Source organism: Leuciscus leuciscus (assembly GCF_965113295.1).
Source record: "Leuciscus leuciscus genome assembly, chromosome: 2".
Classification (NCBI taxonomy): domain Eukaryota; kingdom Metazoa; phylum Chordata; class Actinopteri; order Cypriniformes; family Leuciscidae; genus Leuciscus; species Leuciscus leuciscus.
The window spans coordinates 37595929-37619502 of NC_138726.1; the positions used below are offsets into that span (position 1 = coordinate 37595929).

The 23574-nt window shown below is 36.4% G+C and overlaps 1 protein-coding gene across 4 annotated transcripts; it reads right to left on the reverse strand.

Annotated features, from left to right (window-relative positions):
* Nucleotides 1–826: 826 nt before the first annotated feature.
* On the reverse strand, nucleotides 827–21844 carry zdhhc1 (zDHHC palmitoyltransferase 1). Of its 4 annotated transcripts, none has more exons than XM_082161158.1 (11): nucleotides 21248–21844; nucleotides 20602–20846; nucleotides 20243–20418; nucleotides 19186–19287; nucleotides 17762–17889; nucleotides 17453–17560; nucleotides 16156–16277; nucleotides 13299–13390; nucleotides 7708–7822; nucleotides 7448–7550; nucleotides 827–3195 (listed from the first exon to the last, which is right to left on the reverse strand). In XM_082161158.1, the coding sequence occupies exons 2-11, from the start codon at nucleotides 20818–20820 to the stop codon at nucleotides 2648–2650; spliced, it is 1713 nt and encodes a 570-aa protein (XP_082017284.1). In that variant the 5' UTR covers nucleotides 20821–20846; nucleotides 21248–21844; the 3' UTR covers nucleotides 827–2647. The 4 variants fall into 4 exon arrangements, with proteins under 4 accessions (XP_082017284.1, XP_082017283.1, XP_082017281.1 ...); XM_082161157.1 differs by having other exon boundaries at nucleotides 13299–13387; nucleotides 17453–17608; XM_082161155.1 differs by having other exon boundaries at nucleotides 17453–17608.
* Nucleotides 21845–23574: the final 1730 nt, after the last annotated feature.

Consider the following 23574-nt stretch of genomic DNA (forward strand, 5'->3'; position numbering starts at 1 on the left):
ATTTGAAGTATAAAAAGATTTTTCTCCAACTCCATGTGTGTCCATTAGCTTATCTATTTACCTATATTATGGCCTTGACAACAGGCTGTCTGACAACTTTCTGACCTGGCAGAGTGAACAGTATAGTGTTCTCAACAGATAAGCCTATGAAAATGTAGTATTAAAATATACCAGGAGCTACAGCAGGTGTTTGGACATGATTGTGTGCAGGTCTTGTTGAGGTCTATGCTACATAAACAGAATGCTCTTTCTCACTACAGTTTTACACAATTACAATGTCAGAAATAATTCTCAGTTTTAAATCAGTGTAGTTTGCTGTTAATTCTGGATATTTAGATATTTTTGGATCCTTTCTCAACAAAGTCTGCATGTATTTGTGTTAGCTGATATTGCTATGTCACTAGAAAAAAAGATTATACATCAAACCTTAAATGGATTAGTCAGGCGCTTCATACAGAACCTTTTGGCATCTTTTTATGGATTTAGTTTTAATTCATTCATTTTGCTTAACAATTTTTTTATTCTAAATTTTAATTACATTTTATCAACTAAACAGCTCGTAAACATACTTTATCCCTAGAAAATGTAAATAACCTGTATGAAAGTATTAAGCAATAATATTTTTAAAATATTTAAAATAAAGCCAAGAACCTTTTGGTTCTATATAGAACCTGAACCTAAAGAGAGACACTCTTATACTACAATGGGAGTAGGAAAAAAGATCATGTGACTAAAATTGTGGCTATGGGTTTATTCTGAATGTATGGACATCTACACTGAACTGTCTATTACCGATTCAGGACATAAAAACAGGACAACAACCATGCAAGGCTACATGTGCAGTTTTTATTGAGGAGTAGAAATTGAGGTCAAAAAGGTCAAAGGTACAGGAATAACAATGATAACGTTCAGAATAGCATACCATCATCATACTTCTGCAGTATATATACTGCACATAATTTGCAAATGTTCCACATGCCTGGAATATCCAGATGATCTTCTAAATGTGCAAAACAGGGCTAAGTGTGTGGAATGCACTGTGGGATACAGCTACCCACTTGACTTCTTGACCTTCCAGAAAACAGTATCAGCTGTAATTTTTAACATCTCTTTGATCATACTTCTATTTCACATATTTAAATTGAATGTAGTAAAGTAGAATTATTTTCCAAACAAACATAGCTTGAGTTTGAGTTCATTACCTGTTTATTTTTTATTGTCTTACTTAAATGAGTGTGACTAGATTTAAACCCTTTTATTAATCCTAATATTGCAGGAGTCTTTAGAATATATCATCAGGAGGCTTCGGGTGTCCCGAGTTCAAGTTCCATCTCGTAAACCTTTCCCGATCCCAGTCCCCCCTTTCTCTTCCCCACCCCCCGCTATTCTATACTATCTGATCGAAATAAAGGTAAAAACTGCAAAAAAAAAAAAAAAAGGTTTTGATTAAAATTTATGAAAATTCATCACTTATTCTTAAATTTGATATAAATGTAAAATGTGTAAATAAATGAAAACAGATGATATTAAAACCATTGATAAATAACCATTGATAAACAAAAAGTGTATAGGAAAACAGATAACTGGATTTTATTTGTTTTAAATTAAGCAACAACTAAAAAATTATATTGCTTACCCATCATGCCATCATTCAGCCACTCCCTCTACCCAAAACATTATGTACCAAGAATGTTTCCATTCACAGTTTGAACAATAATGTGTAAGTGGGTTGTTTGAGCAGCATTTGAGATGGGAGTGGATTACACGCATAAGGGCCGACATCATGTGGCACTGTTTTATATAAGATGTTCATTTAGAAAGTTACTAAAGCACTTGAGTAAGTACTAATGGTGTGATAACAGAAAACATTAAATTCAAATCCCACTAGAAGCACACTCTATAGTACATAACTCAAGTTCACTCAAACACAACTGGATCGGATTCAAACAACCAGACATATAAAAAGCTTATAAAAACAACAAAAAGGAAATGCAACAATTAATAATAACAACAACAATAATTTAAAAATAAGGTAACTTAATGTGCAACAATGTACACATGGACTAAAAAACCCTGGTCACATGCGTTTCATCATAGAAAACTAAACAAACTTTGGCATTTAACATATATAAATAAATAGTTAAAAATGGCAGCACTGCATGAAGTATAAAAAAATAAAAAAACATAATTGTGCAATGCTGCAGCAAAGTCATAGTGAAATAAAATAAAAGGCTAAATAAATGTATATAGTGTATTGGTTTCCTCACAAGATTCATTAATATGTGAAGGGCCCAAGTCCAAGGCTTCAATCCATGATCAACTTTTACCACAATTTCATGAATAAATATTTATATAAGTGATTTTGATCATATTGCAATATTATTCAATATGAGGTGTTTAGAATGATCAAATGACACTGACCAATGACAACCAGAATTAGATGTTTAGTCCAGCAAAAGGTCAGACAACAAAATCCACATTGCTGACATTCAGTGGTGATTGCATAGGTTGCATCAGGTTCTGAGTGCTACATCAGTTTTCATGTGATTGTACCAAATAAGCCAGTTTTTTTAAATAGAAAAACAAGACAGACCAAGTGCTGATGAGTCCTGACTAGTAGTGATGCGTCTCTGTAATGTAGTAACCTCTACACCATCGGGGTTCCTAATCTGGAGCTGGGCTTTGTGTCCTCCATATTTCTCTTTTTACCTGTCTGTTTGCGTTTCGCCACACGGGGACTTTCTGCTGTGATAATGCCCTCTTGGGACATGGCAGGCTCCCCGCTTTCTCGACTCGTGAACACAGAAGGATTATAGGACACCATCTCAAACCTCTGCTCTGCAGCTTTACGAACGGCCGCTTTCCTCTTGGTCCTGGGCTGAGGGGAGGGTAAAGCTTGTCCTGCTGCTGAGGAAGGCAAAGCACACTGGAGAGAAGAGGAATAGCTAGTGGCAGAAACAGCAGCAGTAGTAGCGCAGGTGGGGTTCGGAGCTCCGGCCAGGGCTGCGCTGCCAAGCCGTGCCATTGCTACAGGGATCTCCTCCAGAGATTCTGCGGAGTCAGAATGATACTCAGCAGGGGGGCCAGCGGCTTGTACGGGTGCAAGAGGGGGGAGGGAGGCCCGCAGGGGAAATGCTGGGAAGGGTAAGCGTTGACCAAGAGAAGAGGACACGGTGGCGGCAGCTACAGAGGACTCTATTTGTGTAAAGCACAGACACAGATCACAAAGGTAACTACTCACACACTGTTTCGCCAATATTAAGACCACTTTGCTACACTAAGGGTGGGTTGCACCAATAAGGATTAAAATTAAGCAACGTTTACAGCTAATCAAGGATTTGTTGATCTGGGTTTTATTTTAAATCGAGTTGTGTTGCACCACTTAATTTTAAACACATATTAACCAATCAGGGATTAGAATTATAACCAGTGATTAAAACCTTCATTTACGATTCATTTTCTCTGCCATGATAGATTCACCATTGTAAGTTATTAAACAGAAACTATTTCTTTCTTTACTGACCACCAGAAACTCCATCTCTGACATAAGCAGCTCTTGACAATAAAGGAAATAAACTGTATAAACTGCTACATAGAGAGACCGTTAATGATCAAGCAAGCAATGAAAACATTGTGGCAGTGCAAGCAGAATTCATAAGCCTAGATATATATTTACAGTATCAAATAATGGAGTAATATGGCAGCATAACGTATGACAAAACAACCGAGATAAGAAAAAAAACCACTGGCATGATTGTCCAGTTGAGCCCAGCAGCCACGCGTGGAGAGGGCATGAGAAAGTAGAGGCGCGGCAGTGATCAGATGGCGCTTACCTCATCATCACCACTGCTGTTAAATGCTAAACATATTCTTCTCTTCTTTTCTTTATCCAACACCGAGGTGGTGCACAGAGATGAGTGACGGAGTCACATCCCAAACTCGATAGCAGGCGTAAGTTTATGGCCCGTCACGACCCAGCCACGACCCTCTCAATGTGCTTTATTTTTATTTGTAATAAACTCCTCTCTGAGACCTGACGACACACCTACTTTTTCTGTCTTTGTTCAATCAGCCACATATTTTAATTCAGATGCACTTTTAAACCTCCTCCCCTGCAAATTTAAAGTTAATTCCTAATTGAGATTTAAAACGGAGTTTAAAGTTATGGTGCAACAGGATTAAAGATTATTATTGTTTATAACAATTGTTTATAACATTTATAAATGTAAACCTGCTTATTTTTAAACAAGGTTTGGAACGTTAATTTAATCTAGATTTAAGATTAATCCTTATTGGTGCAGCACCCCTCCCCAAGCGGCTAAACTTGTGTGAATAAAAACATCTTATTTATGGAAGCCCAATTCCACCACATAAGAAATAAAAACAGGCTATGGTAAATCATAATTATGAAATAAAAATAACTTATGAGATAAAAAGTCATTATTATGACAAACCATGATGATTAAATTATATAAAATGACATAAGTTGAAATCAATCATATGAATGATAAAAATTTGACTATATGTTAACTTTCCATGTGGTAATTATAACTATTTGTCATAATGGTGACATTATCAAATAATTACCATCTCGGCTGTCATAATTTTTACTTTGTCGTTGTTTTTATGTTATGTTATGCCAATTATGTTTGCTTTTTTGTTTTGTTTTTTACTTATTGGCTCGGTTTCACAGACAGAGTTTAGATTAAGCCAGGATTAGCCTAGACCTTAGTTCAATTAGGACATTTAAGTAGCTTTTATAAACCTGCCTTAGAAAAAAAACATTACTGGTGTGCATCTTGAGACAAAACAATGGCACTGACATATTTTAAGATATGACAGTTTAAGTTCAGGGTTCCCACACCTTGGTTAACTTCAAATTCAAGGACCTTTCAAGGACTTTCCAGGTCCAATACCCTCAAATTCAAGGACTTAATGTGGGGACACATTTGTTGTGTCCAACAACAAACGATGAGGTACCATGGTAGTTTCATGCGCACGTGAACGTCATGGCAACGTACAACACAAAGTACCTCAAAGGAAACACTTAACGTAACCAGGGTTTTTCCTGGCTCAAAATGAGGCGGATGTGGTAAAATCCTAATAATGTATTTTAATATTAAGATAATAAAATGTGTATTTTTTGTAGATCATCATATAGCCTAATGTGTTTCCCACATTGTTTTTGTGGGTGGAGCTTGGTACCTCTAGGGGGGTCCGGGGGCATCCTCCCCCGTAAGATTTTTTTTTACATTTTAAAGATAAATTCATTAATCTGGTGCACTTTGAGCCACTGTTAAAAATAAATAATCCACCCGCAAAACCGCCCATATTCTATGATTTAGATATCTGCATCTGATCATCACATTACAATTATTCAAATTAGTGTTAAGCATGATAATATGGTAACATATCACACTGAAGTAGGCTGATTTAAAATGAACATTTATTTCAAATAAAAGTTCTTCTTTTGGCAAAATTACATTTCCTTAATGGCCTAAACAGAGGCTTTACTCCCTTCAAACTTAAGTTGTCAATGTTTCATTACACTAATTTTTTTGTACCTTTTATAAGGGCATTTTTCCCCTAATTTTATTATGTATGCTCCATCTTTCATTTCAAATTCTTAAATTTGATCAATATATTCAATTAGAATAATAAGACACTAGGCTGTTACCAATCAAATTAAATCATTTACATTGAAAAATTATAACTATTAAATTAGATTAATTTAAATATTTTTGAATATACAAATAAGGAATGTTGATAAGAATGATACTTTATGAAACTAAACCGCCAGTAGGAGGCGGCAGACGACCGTCTTAATGAGCGAGTCATTGAGTCATTCATTCAAACGATTCGTTCAAACGGCTGATTTATTCAGAATGAGGCAGGTTATGAATGGGTAATTGAATCTTTGACTCAACCGATTCGTTCAAAACGTTGAATGCTGCTGTGATCTTTGTTTGGAACTATTTTCGCTGCTGAAACAGAACAAAAACAGTCTAAAATGTAAGTTACTTAATTTGAACTATTTGTTTATTGAACTGTTATGAAATCAGTCTCGGTTTCAATCTTGATGGCATTCAGGAAAACAGCTCTCTGGTCGTGTGTAGCCTAGGCTATATATTGTTTCTTAACTATATTATGTTATAAATAACTGCGCAAGCCTCAACAGCGCAACATTGTTACCGTCAGTACATTAGGTAGGCCTATATTATTATCAATCTATAGGCTATCAATCACCACTTACATTAAATTAAATAAAACAGAATCATCCTCACGGTTTCGGTGATTCTCTAGTTATTTTTTATTGTCGAGAGCCGGAGGCGGCACGGAATTTGACGGAGGCGGCCGCCTCATAATTCTCTATGCAGGAAAAACCCTGATAACGTAACGCGTAAATGCGCTTAACCAGTGTAAATCAAGCAAGCTAGTATGCATAGGGCATGGAGTGTTGGCGAAATAACACATTAGGGGACCGGAGTGAATATGGAATTTTTTCCAGAAAACGTATTGCACAAAATAAATTCAAGCACTTTCAAGGACCTGTCTCTATGTATGTTTATTTTCAAAAACTTTCCAGGGCCTTGAAAACATTTTTTCAGATTCACAAACTTTCAAGGATTTCAAGGACCCGTGGGAACCCTGTAAGTTGCTTTCAGTTAAAACAGCTCAAACATGCATTTTAGTCTGGGACTAGGCTTAAGCCTTGTCTGTGAAACCAGGGGAGTATGTCATAGCATTGACTTAAGTCATAAATATGATTTATTTTTTTTCTTATGTGGCAGAACTAGGCTTCAATAAACACTAGAGCAAAAGGTACACAGGCCGTTTAAGACCACATAACAATTCAAACACTAAATACAACTGAACAATGCACTGGAAGCTAAAATAAAGTTATACATCAGGTAAAGACAACTGCTCTATTAGCAGGTTTCAACTTTCATTTTATAGTTTTATCTTCTTAGTACAATACTCCAGTCTAAAGCAAACAGGGTGTTGTTCAGTGATGACGATCTCTACCACGCTATTTAATATTATAACATAGCAACGTTTGCCATAACATACTAATCTCCTAAACCAGTGACACACTGTTAGGATTAATCAATGCTGCTAATGTTGCAGCACTGTACATTTTACCTGTATTTGTGAATATAAGCATGTGACTATAAAATCTTAATATATATTTTTCGTTATTTACTTTCACTATTTTTTACTCTCATCTCCTAAAATTCCTAGAATTAATCACTTTGCTGTATTCCTTAGTTGGAGAGAACTGTTTGCTAAATGAATAAAAGTACACTATTGTTCAAAAGTTTAGGGTGAGTAAGATTTAAAAGATTAAAGAAAATTTTAAAGAAATTAATACTTTTATTCAGCAAGGATGGTCATTCAAAACAATGAGATATTATATTCGCCAGCTGATTGTGTATGTTTGTCTTACCCTGCTCCGCAGGAGTTTTTGGCATGCCTCTGTTGGTGCTGGTGTCAATGGATCTGTCACTGTTTACCTCAGCTGCAAGTTCACGCACTTTCCTCTTTTTTTTCTAAGAAAGAAAATTAAACGGTTTTAGTACATATTGAGGCAGAAAGAGGTTACAACACATCAGTAGAGTGTACAGGCCATTGGTTGTGTAATTAGACCCTGAAATTAATATAAAATCGATTTCATATGTCTGTTGGTTGTGGCGTGTCGTGTCCTACCTGTGTGTGTTTGTGCGGGTGAGATGATGCTTTGTGCTCGGTTAAGACAGCAGGGAGGAGCTCTTCTTCACCCATATGCTCAGATGAGCCTCTGACCCGGCCGTTGCCGTAATGCCTGCAGAGAGACATGCATTACTCAAATCTATTGTACACAAACAAAACATTTTACAGACTCAGTGACTTTTATTACTTCAAATGTTAGACCACAGACAATAGCCACTTTTCTACTGTCGGGCCGAACTGGTCTCTTTGCTTAACTGTTCCATTCCGTGCTGATATGGTTTAATTTTCCACTTTGGGGCTGATAACAGCCTCTGTTTGGAATGTAATCACTGATCTATATAAATGACTGGATTGCGCATTGCGTTCTAAACTGTCAGCAGGCGGTGAAGCCTCCGGAAGTGTTCGAGCAGCCATCTTACTATTACCTACCGACAAAGGGCATCACTGATTTACAGCCAAAACACTGACCTAAAATCACCCGATTTTTCAGCGTCTCAGTCTCACAGGATTAGTTTTACAATATATGCATGTAAATTAATTGTTACTTCAGATGATATCTGTAATGTTTATGCTCTTTTCGTTAATATGGGTGTGTCTACTGCACACTTATGACACAGGTAACAGACCAAACACAAAAATATAATTCTTTATGTATGCAATTATGGAGGATATAATATACATAAACATAATCTTTAGTTGCTGAAATTGATTTGAATATCCTGTGTATACAATAAATATTAATACAAGCCTCTGTAACTATATTGTATTAAAATTCAAAGTTCACCATGCATCATCTTGGAAATAAAGCAGTACATCATAGCATTATTTTTCTGAATAAGTTATGAGGAGGGTATTTCATTTCCTATTTGAGCAACATCTATTTTAGACTCTTAAAGACAGAGCAAATTCTATAGCGTTTTACTAGAACATATAGTTTCCATATGAGTAGTGTTATGTAGGCTGTTGTTGATGATGTTAAACTAATTATTAATTTAACCATCGTTTAGATCATTAACTGCTTCGAAATGCATGCTGTTAACGAAATCTTTGTTGAAACATTTGCCATTAGCCTACTGCGAATAAAAACAATACTACAACACAACAGTACAAGGCGATTTCAGGTTACAAGGCATATTAGCAGCCATATCACCCTGTAGCCCAAGACCGGTTGCCCACTGAAGCTAAGCAGGGCTGAGCCTGGTTAGTACCTGGATGGGAGACCTCCTGAGAAAACCAGGTTGCTGCTGGAAGAGGTGTTAGTGAGGCCAGCAGGGGGTGCTCACCCTGTGGTCTGTGTGGGTCCTAACGCCCCAGTATAGTGATGGGGACACTATACTGTCAAAGAGCACCGTCCTTCGGAAGAGACGTAAAAAACTGAGGTCCTGACTCTCTGTGGTCATTAAAAATCCCAGGATGTCTTTCGAAAGAGTAGGGCTGTAACCCCGGCATCCTGGCCAAATTTGCCCCTTGGCCTCTGTCCATCACGGCCTCCTAATCATCCTCATATACTGATTGGCTTCATCGCTGTCTTCTCTCCACCAGTAAGCTGGTGTGTGGTGGGCGTTCTGGCGCAATATGGCTGCCGTCGCATCATCCAAGTGGATGCTGCACATTGGTGGTGGTTGAGGAGATTCCTCATTGTAAGAAAATTTTAATTTCCTAGTTATTTAATAGAACTTGTGAGCTTATAGGGAATACCAACATGGCGGCGCAGTGGCTCCCCTTTTTATGACATCATGAGCAATCCAGTTCTCTATATAGATCAGTGAATGTAATACAAAAGTGTCAGTCATTGCCTTGGTAGTGACACTGTTTTCTGATGATATGCGATGTAAATAGCGACTGCGTTACGGAGGATGATCAGATGTTTCTTTAAATTTTTGTATTCATTATACTTTGCTCATATAGCGCTTAACCAGCTACAGAGAAACTGGTAGCCAGGCAACAGAAAAGTAATCCATCGTGAGTGGAGAAGTCACTTATGGAGCTTTTCCACTGTATGGTACGGCTAACTTTTGAGGGGTTTTCCACTGTGTACAGTACCTAGCACCGAGAACTTTTTTTTAGTACCACCTCAGTTGCGGATCCAAGCGAGCCATACCAATACTAAAATGTGACGTGTAAACACTGCAGATCACTGATTGGTCAGAGAGAATCGTCACTATCAGCGTCATTGGATTTGCAACACGAGACATCAAACCCGCTAGATTTTAATAATCAGCAATAGCCACTGCAGTATCATTTGTCCACACAACTTTTTTAAACAACTTTTTTTAAACGACAATCACTCACAACTTAAAAAAAAAAGGCTTTATCGTGGTTAGTAGATGAGGTAGCGGCGCAACTATAACGATCAGTCTATAATCCCACCCACTTTGAAGCAGTACTAAACTGCAGTGGAAAAGCAAACCGAGCCAAAGTAAAGCGAGCCGAGCCGAGTAGTACCATGCAGTGGAAAAGCGCCTTTACACACATTCTAGCAGCACGGTTCAGCACGGTTAGCCAATCGTGCAGAGAATTCCAGGCCGAGAACGGTTTGTAATCGTACTGTGCCATGTCGTACCAGGCTCAAGTGGAATACAACTTAACATTCTTAGAACCGTTCGGGGGTTGGGGGCAATGATAAATGATAAAAACATAATAAAAAACCACGCTGTGGATTGTAAATAATATAATGATATATAAATTGTGTAAGTAGTAAAACAATACAAACGCAAACGGGGCAAAACGTGCCCTCACAGTGCTTTGGTCCACTGCCTGCTTTCCCCCTTAACAGTGTTGCCAAGTCTGCGGTTTTCCCGCGGAATTGGGCTACGTTTACAATGTTTAGAGTCCACGGGTTGAAGCGACACCAAAACGCAATATTATTTACCCCCCGGAATACCATTTTTACCAGGGAAACCCTGTCAAAAAAAAAAAAAAGGGGGACATTTTCCACCAGAAAACAATTGGGATAATTTTGCAGAGCAATTGGGCGGGTTTTGTAGTGAAAATCTGACAACCCTGCCCCTTTACCACACCTATACACACAAGTCCAGTGGGAGAGAACAAATTTCTTCAGTAGTCTTCCAATAAATAGGCTGTCATGGCTATTTTATTCACTTTAAACATAGGATGAAGTGATTCTTTTTTCTTTATTAGTCATAATATAAAAATTATGATAACCAATGTATTTTTTTCATGAGTCCGCTATGTTAGCGCTTATAACGGCGATAAGACGTGTGAATATTGTAGTACTAATATTGTAGATATTTGTGTTGGGTTTTGCTCATGATGTTAAGTGGCAGATCAGTGGGCTTGCTGCAGTTGAATATCTAAGTAAGAGACGTCCTCTATTCCAGACAAAACCTAAGATACTATGTGGAGGACGCAAGATAATTTAATAATAATATGTAAGGCTTTCCTCTGTGTACGCATATCCTTACAAGTACAATTTTGGCTGTATTATTTGTGTCCCCTTTAAAACTTGCTCTCGAGAAATTTTTATGTTCATCGTCCCCCCCTACTGTTAGATGAAATTTACGCCCATGCAGCTCTATGTCATTGTTCCTGCTACCTGTTCCAGACACTCCAGCTAACAAGAAGGTTTGAGCATCATAGATATATCAATAACTTCATGGCTCAGGAGCACCATTAAATGTCCAACAGTAATATTTTATAATATTTATAAGCCGTCCTTCGGATGAGACGTAAAACCAAGGTCCTGACTCTCTGTGGTCATTAAAAATCCCATGGCACTTCTCGTAAAGAGTAGGGGTGTAACCCCGGTGTCCTGGCCACATTCCACCCATTGGCCCTTACCAATCATGGCCTCCTAATAATCCCCTTACATTGAATTGGCTCTATCACTCTCTCTCCTCTCTCCACCTATAGCTGGTGTGTGGTGAGCGCACTGGCGCCGTTGTACTGTGGCTGCCGTCGCATCATCCAAGTGGATGCTGCACACTGGTGGTGGTTGAGGAGAGATTCCCTGATATGATTGTAAAGCGCTTTGGGTGTACAGTAGTACATATGAAAGTGCTATATAAATACCTCATTCATTCATTCATTCATTCATTCAATATTTACAGTTACAGCTCTGAGCTATTTTAGCAATTTTTGTGACTTTTTTAAACAGACTGTTATAGTCTCAATAATTGTTACTGAATAGAAATTACAATTTATCTGTGAAGCCTTTAATGTATAACAACCTGGAATTTACAATGTCATGGGAAACAATTTTGCCACTATGACAACAATGTTATTAGCATTATGAAATACTGTTATTGGTGACTGTTTCTTATTACGCAATATGACACATGAGTAAAACAGACCCTGAGTAACTGCTTCTGCAGAACTGGTCCAGTTAGTAGCCTGAGAAGTTTAATATCTAACAAACACTCAGTTCACCGGGCTTTCTCAATTAAACAAAAAGCTTAGCAAAATAAGGATTATTGTAAAAAGCATACTGATGTATAAGGAGCTAATGGATTAGTCCATCCAGATATAAAGAACAAATTAGTAAAACTTATTTAATCTGCAACTGATGCTCTACCTCACATTTAAACTGCTCCACAAAAGCATTAATATCCTTCATTCCCTTCCAGAGTTCTCAGAAGACTGACATGACACCATAATTGGCCAATAAAAGAAATTAGATCATTTCTATTTTCACTGTTAAAGGAATCAATCATCCCTTTAAGCCTATTAGAATACAATGTGCAGAGTACATTAATGCGGGCAAAACTAAAGGGATAGAAAGCCAAGTCTTGTGTGAACGGGAGACTGTTTTTCTATTCAATTATTTCTTCACTGTGTTTAGCTAAGTCAGTGACATTTACTCACTTGCTTTAACAAAGAGCTGTTTGGCCACATTTTAACACCTGTCTCATAATATACACATCTGTTCAAAAGTTTGGAAGTTCTTTTTTGAAAGACTTCTCTAATGCTGACCAATGCTGTATTTATTTGATCAAAAATACAGTAAAAAACAGTAATGTTGTGAAATAGTATTACAATACAATAAATGTTTTCAATTTTAATAAATTTTAAAATGTAATTTACTCATTCTAATATACTGATTCAGTGATCAAGTAACATTTAATCTTATTATCATAGTTATAAATTATTGTGCGGTTTAATTTTTGTCGAAACCGTGATACATTTTTTCATGTTTCTCTGTTGATTAGAAAGTTCAAAAGAACAGCATTTATTTGGAAGATCATTTTTTTTTGTAAATGTAAACTTTACTGTTGTTAAAGTCTTTACTGTCACTTTTGATCAATGTGTCCTTTCTGAATAAAAGTATTAATTTAAGCAAATAAATACTTTAATTAAACACCATATGGAAACACTTTAAAAACTACATAAACTAAAAATGATCCTAAACTTTTGAATGATAGTGTACATAACATTAGCTCTTAGTCACTGCCACTGGCCGTGTTATTAATTTTATTTTGGTGTACTATTAAATGCAATTAATGTAAAGCATCACAGTGTGGCCATCTGAAGTTAGAGTATTTCACAAAGCTAGATTTTTATGTTAAACTTTTAGGTGATATTTTTAAGTAGGTTATCACATTTTTATTAATCTAGCTGGCAAAACTTACGCTGTTCCTTCTTGAGAGCCCATGGCGGTTGGATCCTGTACCTCCATCTCAGGGTTGGTGTAGCCGAGCGTCCCGCTATAACTGACCTGCTGCTGCAGCAAAACAATGATGGAAATAAAATCATGATGAGAGAGAAAACAGGCATAGAGACAGATATACATTGTTATTGCTTTGAAAATGAGCAGTTGTCCCACATGAAACATTAGTTGGTCAACTGAAAAAGCATCATATGATTAAGATCCACATTATAATGAATGTGATGCACAACCTTGAGGGAAAAAAAGATGAACCCCATTTAGCCATATTTGCTCAAACTAGCTGAATCTAATGCCACCTATTTTATTAAAGCAACACAACCTCTCGTCCAATAAAAATCCACAATAATAGGTACATTAGCAGAAGTATACATTCGGATGATTTTGTATTTTTTTATTTTTTATTTTGAGAACAGGAGTGTAGAATCTAAGAATATGTGTGTGCAAGTTTGTGTGTCTTATGGGTATGGGATACCGATAGCACATGTGTGCTTGTGTATGTGGCAACATGTATATGATTACAGAACTGGCGGCCCTGCCCAACACAACAATTTACATAAGGAGCCAAAGCAAACAGTTCTTAAGGAACAGTGAAGTCACATGCACACTTCTCAGTTTAGGCTGGGGTCGACTTACATAACCCTTCTGGAAAAGCACACATACGACAAACCCAGCCTGTTTAGGTACGAGATTCTTGCAAAATGGCATACAGAAATGTAAAAAGCTAATACTGTTTGTTGCATAGCCTACTTAATTTTAATATATTGAGTACTAATCAAAAGTTTGGGGTTGGCAAGTTAAATTTTTTTTAATCAGAATTACAGTAAAAACAGTAATACAGTGAAATGTTATCACAATTACAAATAACTGTTTCTATTTGAATATATTTAAAAATGTAATTTATTCCTGTAATGCAAAGCCGTATTTTCAGTATCATTACTCCAGTCTTCAGTGTCACATCATAACTTCAGAAATCATTCTAATTTCTAATAAACATTCTAATAAATCATTCAGTGTTCAAGTAACATTTCTTCTTCTCATTATAAATTATTATAAATAAGAATAAAAAGTTCAAAATAACTTATTTAAAATAGATTTTTTTGGTAAACATTTATCAAAAGTGACATATTTACTGTCACTTTTAATACATTTAATGCATCCTTATTGAATAAAAGTCTTAATTTAAAAAATTAAAAAATTATCTAACTTTTGAATGGTAATGTACATGCATAAAATAAAATTATTGGTAAAACTTTACAATAAGGTTTCATTAGTTAATATTAATCAACTGCATTAGTTAACATGAACTAATAATTAACAATACTTCTAAAGCATTTATTCATCTTTGTTAATGTTAATGTGTATGTGTAATTTTAACATGTAATAATACATTATTAAAATCAAGTCGTATTTGTTAACATTAGTTATTGCACTGAAGTAACATGAACAAACAATGAACCGCTGTTTTTATTTATTAATGTTAACAAGATTAACAAATACAGTAACAAATGTATTGCTCATGGTTAGTTCATGTTAGTTAAACTTATTGTAAAGTGTTACCAAATTATTTATAAAGTATTAGCACCATGTTCCTGTCATGCCTGCTTACAGCATTATATTCAAAGTGCTACAGTGCTAATGTCTATCAAGGCAGAGTCAAACTGTCCTCAGAACACACATCATGCGATCTGTGGCAGGAAGTGAACTCATGGTGTGCGCTCATTTCCTATAGTTCAGCGTGAGCTCAATGTGCCGCCCCTGTGAGGATTTGGCAGTAGCATGGTGGAGTAGTTTTCCTGGGAATGTGTTAATTGCTCTGAGAAGCAACTGTGCAGATGATTTCGTCCCCACACTAGGTTGTTTTAACAACCTGGTTGTTACAACAATTAGGTTGCCATGAGCTATCCACCCTGATGATTACATATGTGGGCAACGCAGCTCTGTTTTCAGAATTCTAATACAGTACACAAGCCTACATATTTTTTAATTCAAAGGCTCAAAAAACTGAACCACTATGGAATGTTGTTTAGGAAGTGTGGAGTCGAGGCAATAACTTAATACATAAACTACCGTTCAAAAGTTTGGGGTCAGTAAGATTTTTAATGTTTTAGAAAGAACATTAATACTCATCTCTTATACTCACCAATAGTATTTGCTTTATTTGATAAAAAATACAAGTAAAAAACTAATTATTATTGCACTGTTTTCTAGTTGAATATATTTTTAAATGCAATAGTGAACTACTGTTATATTAGTATGCTGATTTGGTGCTCAAGAAACATTTCTTATTATTAGCAATGTTTAAAGCAGTTGTGCTGTTTCAAAAAAAATTTTAACCGTGATTCAATTTTTTTTTAGGATTTCTTTTTGTAACAAATTAAATGTCTATTAAAATGACAATTTAATGCATCCTTCCTGAATAAACGTACTAACTGACCTTAAACTTTTGAATGTATAATTTATGTTAAAACAATAAAACTAACAGGTGTACCCAGAAAATGCTTCAGAATAATAATTCTGTTCCCTAAACCTGTGCATTTGATGCATTCCCCAAATATTAATATAGAATCACAATTATAATACAGATTTGTGTAGAGCCAGCATTGTTTTCAGTGGCCTAGCAACAAAATGGTGACATCTGATTATTAATTAATAAGCTAAATAGAGAAGGAAATTGATACACTTGGTTTTATGTGGGTGGAAACAAATATGAATTGATTAATTTTACACAAAAATAAAACATGATGTAGGCTAGTATATCAAAATGTAATTAACCACCGTTAGCTGTTCTAAAAATATGCTTATAGTTGTCTGTGTTGTACCTTGATCAGATTAATCTTGGGAATCCCAGATTCATTTTCTGGAGGAGGCTTTCTAGAATCTTTGGCCTCTTGCCGATGTCGCTGTCGCACAATATACTCATATGTGCTAAGTCTGTTCCACACTGAAGAAGAGAATGAGATGGAGAGAAAGAGACAGAATCTGACACAAAATGTCTACTGTCATATCACATCATTCATAATATCATTCAGGATAGGAACCATATATCTACATATTTATCATATAGTTAGGCAAAAACCGAAATTTACTAAGTGCAGATGTGGATGTTTATTTCTGATTTGATCTCACAAATAGGTTGGATAGAAAGATATGAACCAAGTTCTACTGCCACTGGATTTCCTAGGAATGCCCCCTTGTGGCAAACCCACAGAGGAAAACATAATCACAATCACAGCAACAAGACATCAAATAACCTCAGAACCAAAGACTGACTACAGGGTGACTGTCTTTGTCGGTGAGGCTTCAGAAAAATAACTGATCTTGCCTGTGGTGTTTTGATTTTATGGTTACCAAGGCTGGCACTAAGCTACATAGATCTGCGATGAAGGTAGGCAACATAAGGCAGTGAGTAGCCCAAACTGTTTTGTGGATTAAGACTTGAGACACCAAAGCCTGAGCCCAAACCAAACTGTTGGCATGGGGCAGATATCAACCTGCTTATTCCAGACATCAGGGGAATACACCTGCACCTCTAGGTGCAGTTCAAAAGCTGCAGGTAGTTATTATTTGGTTGCAGTAAACAACACTTTAAAGATATATTTGTAATGACATATGCAATTATATGCATATTTCTTTTAAAGTGTGCTGCATTGACTTTTAATGCATTCAGTTGCTTATTAAGAATGTAAGTGCACTAAAAGTCTAGTAGCAGTTTAATCTTTGGTTATTATTGAGGGAAGAAATGTGCACTGCTGGGAGTGATCTCTCACACTACTCTTCAAAAGTTTGGGGTCAGTAAGATTTGTTTTTAGAGAAATCAATGCTTTTATTCAGTAAGGATGAATTGATTGTTGATCAAAAGTGACAGTAATGACTTTTACATTGTTACAAAAAAATCTATTTCAATTTAAAGGGTAACTCTCGCCAAATTGCAACCTAGGCTATTTTTGTTAATCTACCCGAGTCAAACATTTGTGTAAAAGCACAATTAGAATGGAAACGCCACTTCGTTTTCGGTCATTAATATTTCACAATATTACCGTTTTAAAAGGCCTTCTTTAAAAAAAAATAAAAACCTCAAACTTTTGAATGGTAGGTTAGGTAGATGAGTGTACTCACTGAGGTATATGTGGAAACAGAGTAAGTGGCCCAGTAAAAGTGCAGACAGTAGGCCCAGAGCAATGGTGACTCCTGCAAGAGCGGGAATGGCTGGACCTGCTGTAGTGACTGGAGCCACCGGCAGAAACACAAACCACACCACAGATTCATTCCTTACTACAGACAAAAAGACAAAGACAAATAAAGAGGATGACAACATTGACACATGGACAGAAATATCACATTATCTGAGAAAATGTACTGTATTATATGTTGTGGTGTGTAATGGGACCAACTTTAGTACATTCAAACACACAAAACACTTCTTACCCTGTTGAAAGTGCTTGTCAGATCGAAGTTTTGATGGGTCCAAAAAGAACTCTATAAATACATAACTAGCAATAACTACAACTAAAACAATTCCCAGGAGAGCAGAAATCACACTATTGAGAAAAAGCCTGTCGCGAATAGAAAAAGAAAGAAAGAGAAATAATTAACAAATACATTCATCTTCAGGGCCGCAAGCATCCCAAAGGTCTGCCATTGCAAATAAAACTCACAAACGAAAAGAATGTTTGTATATGATGCTAAGCAACAGCACTTGATCTCATGATTACCTTATGACTTCCATTTGAGAAAACATTACATACAGTGCTGATCAGAATTATTTGCCCCCTTGGTAAATATGATCAAAGATGGCTGTAAAAAAATAAATCTGAATTGTTAATCCTTTTGATATTTTATTTTAAAAATTAGCAAAAATCTAACCTTTCATTGAAGTAAAATAATTGAAAGTGGGGGGAAAATCACATTATGAAACAAATGTTTTTCTCCAAAACAAGTTGGGAACAATTATTTTCCCCCTTTTATTAAATACTTTTTGCAACCTCCTTTTTCCAAGATAACAGCTCTGAGTTTTCTCCTATAATGCCTGATGAGTTTGGAGAACACTCTACAAGAGATCAGAGACCATTCCTCCATACAGAATCTCTCCAGATTCCCAGATCCATTTTGGCACTTCTTCTCATGGTTGCATAGCAACGACAGACGCAAACGCTTGTGGAAAGAAGGAGATAGCGGCGTGGCCGCGCTTTCCATGCGTTTTTAGACTCGATATGTGAACAGCCCCTTACACAGTACCTGCATTTATGACACGTCTTCTCTATTGAAGCCAAAATATTGCCATATTTCAGACGTACAGTTCTTTTTAGGCACAGGTTCTTCGCTGTTGTCATTTTCCTCGCTTGTCTCTACTCCCGCCATTAGTTTTTATTTTCCACTCTCTGCTCTGAGCCACTAGGTTCCCCTTTGGGCCCAATCTAGCCAATAGCATAATAGCACCTACTGGGGAGGTGGGTATAAAGATAGTAAGGCCCCATTTGATTGGTCGAATTTGGATAAACAACCTATGAATGCATGCATCACACAAATGCTTGGCACATAAAATAAATGCAATTTATCGCACCTCTCTGTGATACAGATATCGCATATACTATTATCGCGATAACGATAATTTTTCGATATATTGTGCAGCCCTAATTCTGACCAGCACTGTATGTCACAAAATTATGAAATGGATATAGTTACATACACTATAAAATGCTATATCTGAATGTTACATTTTTCTGAATAGTTTGACACAGGATCTGCCTTGAAGACTCACACAGTTAAAATATCTATCCATGGAAACGGCAGAACGTAGAAAACAATCACTCACAATGACGAAAAAAGAAGAGGACGTGAAAAGGACTCACCAGTAGTTTCTGCTGCCCACACAATTATTCAACCATCGACAGTGGTGGTCAAAGCTTGCCACACACTTATTACACGCACTACAGTGTTTTGATTTAGGGCCCCTGGAAAGTAAAAATGTACAGGTTGTGGGACAGAATAGAAGAGTTGCTTGAAAAATTTGCACGCTTGAAGAAAATTCATTGTTGCATTTTGGCAGATACCGATCACCGATATATTAACCGATAAATCTAAATAATTTTGAAAGCCTGATTTCAAAAACAAAAGTCTCACCATTAATATCCATGTCCTGTCCCAAGCACACAATTATAATGTTCTCATTATAATTTTATGTAGCCTATATGACAGACTTGCGCTGCACGTTGCACTTAACTGTATTTTCCTTTTTAAAAGTGATTCCAATCATATTTCAAGCAATTCAAAAGCATAATGGAAAACAGTGCGCATCTGAAGTGTCTCAGCTGAAGAAAATAATCCATTATTTATCGGTTTTAATATATCAGCCAAATTTTCTTATTGGGCCGATAACGATAACATTATAAATGATCATATATCGGCTGATAACGATATGGTGGCCGGTATATCTACATCCCTAAAGAGAACCATTACTCAGACAGTCTGTCAGTTCCAAAGTAGTTAGGCTATCTGTCAGTTATCATCAAGATGCACTTGAAACTTAAAGAAACCGCAGTTGTCAAATTAACCACTTTTTGTATATTAGTCAGCATTAGAAAGAGCTACAATCAGTAGTTTAGTCATTTCCAATTTAAAACTTGCAAGTCGTCAAGGATTATTATTTTCAGTCTTGTTCTTATCATATTCCTACTGCAGCCATATTATTGAATAAAACAGAGGGTGTACACTACAATAATTTTACTACGGTTAAGAGGGCTTTATTATGCCAAACGTCATCCTGTGGTAAGCAATACAGCCCATTGTAGCTTGTTGATGGAATGCAAAATGCATTGAATCTGATCCAGGAAGCTTTTTTCTCATTGTCTGTACACATACATACCCGCATAACAACAGAGAAATAGAAACCAGCTTGTCTGTACTTACACATCTACTTCACAGAGGTAGCAGTGACAGTTCTCGATGACGTGTGCATGTTTGGTGTGGTCAAACACCGGCATGGGTCCTTTATAACTCTTAGCTCGGACATTATAATCTGCTGGGTCGATGGAGACAGCCATCAGGTGCATGAAGAGGTGACAGACAAATGTAATCCCTGTACACTGAGCTCTACGTTAAGACTGATAACTTGATAAGACTGTAATGTACATAGAGCTGTACAAGGTTCCAACTTATAAGGGAGGGTACAGGTTTACAGACCTGTATATTAACAACAACACACAGATGTGAACAGGAAGAGCTTCTTTGCAGGCCACATAATAAACACTAGGCTAAAACAAGGATACAATATATCCGGCTGGGATCCAGTGTGTGGGGAGCAGAGGCACAAATACGCCAAAGCCAGTGACAGCAAAGTAGAGATAAAGCAGCCAGGCCAGGAGCTGGAAAGGGTGCGGGGGCCAACTCCAACCATTGGTCCGAGAGCATAGGGGCACATCAGCTCTCCTGGGTCCCCCCTCACTCACTGGGGCGGTGCGATTGGAGTTCTTGCTGCAGACATCCATGAGAGGGGAGCCTACTTCTGTCACTCCTGTCATTAAAATATTGCAGTAGGTTTTACATGAGTCAACATGAAATCAAAATTGACAATTCTTATTATTTATGGAATATTGCAACATTTTTTATACATGATTTTCCATGTAATTTTTATTTATTTTTATCTTATTTTATGCTTCACAGAAGGAAGTCAGTCATACTGTCAGTCATACATACAAAACGACATGAGGATGAGTAGATGAAGACAGAATTTTCATTTTTGGGTGAACTAACGTTATCCCTTTAAAATAATATCAAAATGACGCTTAAAACAGTGATCACAATTTACACTATTGCAATGCATTTATATGTAAAGAAACGCGTGTCCTTTTTATTAACTTGGATATCTGTACTGGTCATTGACCTTATATAGCTCAAGTAAACCATAAAACTCACTTGCTCAGTTACTGGTGACAGGACTCCGGGCTGCTCCACCACATCTGAATCAGCCAGCATTACCTGCACTGTTTTTTCTTTACACGGAAACTACCACTAACCTGACACATCTTTGAGCCTTACTCATCCACAGCAACACAACAGCTTTGAGTGACGGCTAGCTCTATCTTTACTCATTTAATGTATCTGTAGCCTGAGCGGAGTCTCAGTAACCAAATCTCTCATCACGCTCTCGTGCTGTGGGTAAACTAATCTCGTCTAGATGTAGTAATTATCTTGCAATAGTGCACCAAACCAATAAGAGACTTAAACCGACCTAATGTTAACCGCTTGTTGTGAGTGGAGAGCACGACTCCCTGTACCGTTAACTAACGTTAATCATTCTGCAAACAAATCACATTTTACAGAAACGCACATATCTTGATAAATATCCAGAGAATTTTATCCATCGAATCAATCCAGGCTGCTTAAAAGACTGCACAAATACCAACAAGTAAAGGTTTTAAAATAGAGCAGAAGCACTGAATCCAATACAGTCGACATATAATGACAGTTTTGTGTGTTTAATAGCTGACCGACGAACTTACATCCGGGAAAACCGTTATACGTTTTATTTCAAATTAAAAGTCCTTACCACTAAGGTAAATGTAAATATTATTTACTTGTATTGTAAAGTACTATTATGATTCTAAATAGATTTTTTTATTCATAAAATTAAATTGAGAGAGGAAAATACTAAGCTCTTTTTTTTATAGTTATTTCGTTAGATGCAGTTACTTTGTGCTGATATAATTTGTCTGTTTTTATAGCGTCACAAGCTTTTCAGTGCTGCACTGTAGGCAGTTTTACACTAGATGACAGCAATGCCATGCTTTAAAACAAAATGAAATCTTTTTCCTTTTTTTTAAGTATTTTTTTTATTACCATTATATCTCACAACTAGTTCATACAAATTTAAAATTCTTTCGTCATTCGTGTCATTCAAAACATGTATTCTTTCTTCTGTCTAATATTATATATAACTTATTTTCTTCAAAAATCTTCTTTTGTGTTCCACAGAAGAAAGGCATACAGTTTTAGAATAATATGAGGGTAAATTATGACAGAATTATTCATTTAAATATTATTATTTCCTGGAGAAGTTTTGGTTAGTGCTACTTACACAGTTCAAACAACTCTAGTATACTGGACATCAAAAATTTTACAAAAAATTGTTGTATAAAAAAAAATAAAAAAAATTGCCATTTCATAACAGTAATATTCATGACAAATTTCTAAAGATATTCCAGATAAAATGTCTTAGCCGGCACAAATCATAACATGTTTTAACTGATGCATGCCAGTTGACTTTCCAACATAGACTTTTACTATTTTAATTACATGGTTTGCTTAAAAATTTCCTTAATGGTTGATTTTACTGTACAAGAGTCCAAAAGTCTTAATTCTCCTTACAGTGAAATACCATACTGTGTGGTGTGTGAAAAGACTAACCAATAAACACCCCCAGCTTGACCTGTGGTGGGATGGCTCCTGTAAGAGAATGAGCACATCTGGAGCTCTGGAAAATTCTGGCTAAGCAATTCAATTCCTCAAGGAAAATGTTTTGGTGTGTCAATGCAATGGGTCTACTGCATTATTTAGTGATGCACCTGTTCCAACCCCCATGGTCCCCCAGAGGGGGTCAAACGAGATGAGACTGGAAGGGTGACGGCATTCTGAGCACGTCTACATAATAGCCATGATATTCTATGAATATGTTAAGTAACATTGGAATGCTGCAAGGAGCACGCTCCATGATAATTTGAACTTCCCTTGTGGGATATGTTGAACAATGAGCTCTATTTCTGTCCCAGTCCACCATTCAAGGGGACGTGGTGCACGTCACAAGGTTTAGCTATAGTTTTGGCTGAGCATGGAGCTGATGTGGCCCAGGCTGTAAAAGCTAAAATGCTTTTGAAGAGAAAGTTTGGGCGGTCTCTCTCTCTTGGCAGTGTGTGTCTGTAGGGGCCAGTAAGTTTAGTTGGGGTGGGGATGACCCTGTCACTTTCCCAAATATAAAACTTAAATATAAACACCCCTTTATACAAGATGTAAGTCAGTCTCTCCAGGATTCTGCAATATTTTTTTGTGATTTTCATTTTTGCGATCAAAATGTCTGACTTTGTGGTGGTAATTTCCAGAAATTTGTGAAAAATGTGCATAAAAAAATTAATAAAAAAAAAATAATAATTAGGATACCACATTTACCATGTGTTATGTGATGTGTTAGATGCACAATAGTACATGACAATAGAACAAACTATTCTATATAATAAACTATATAATGT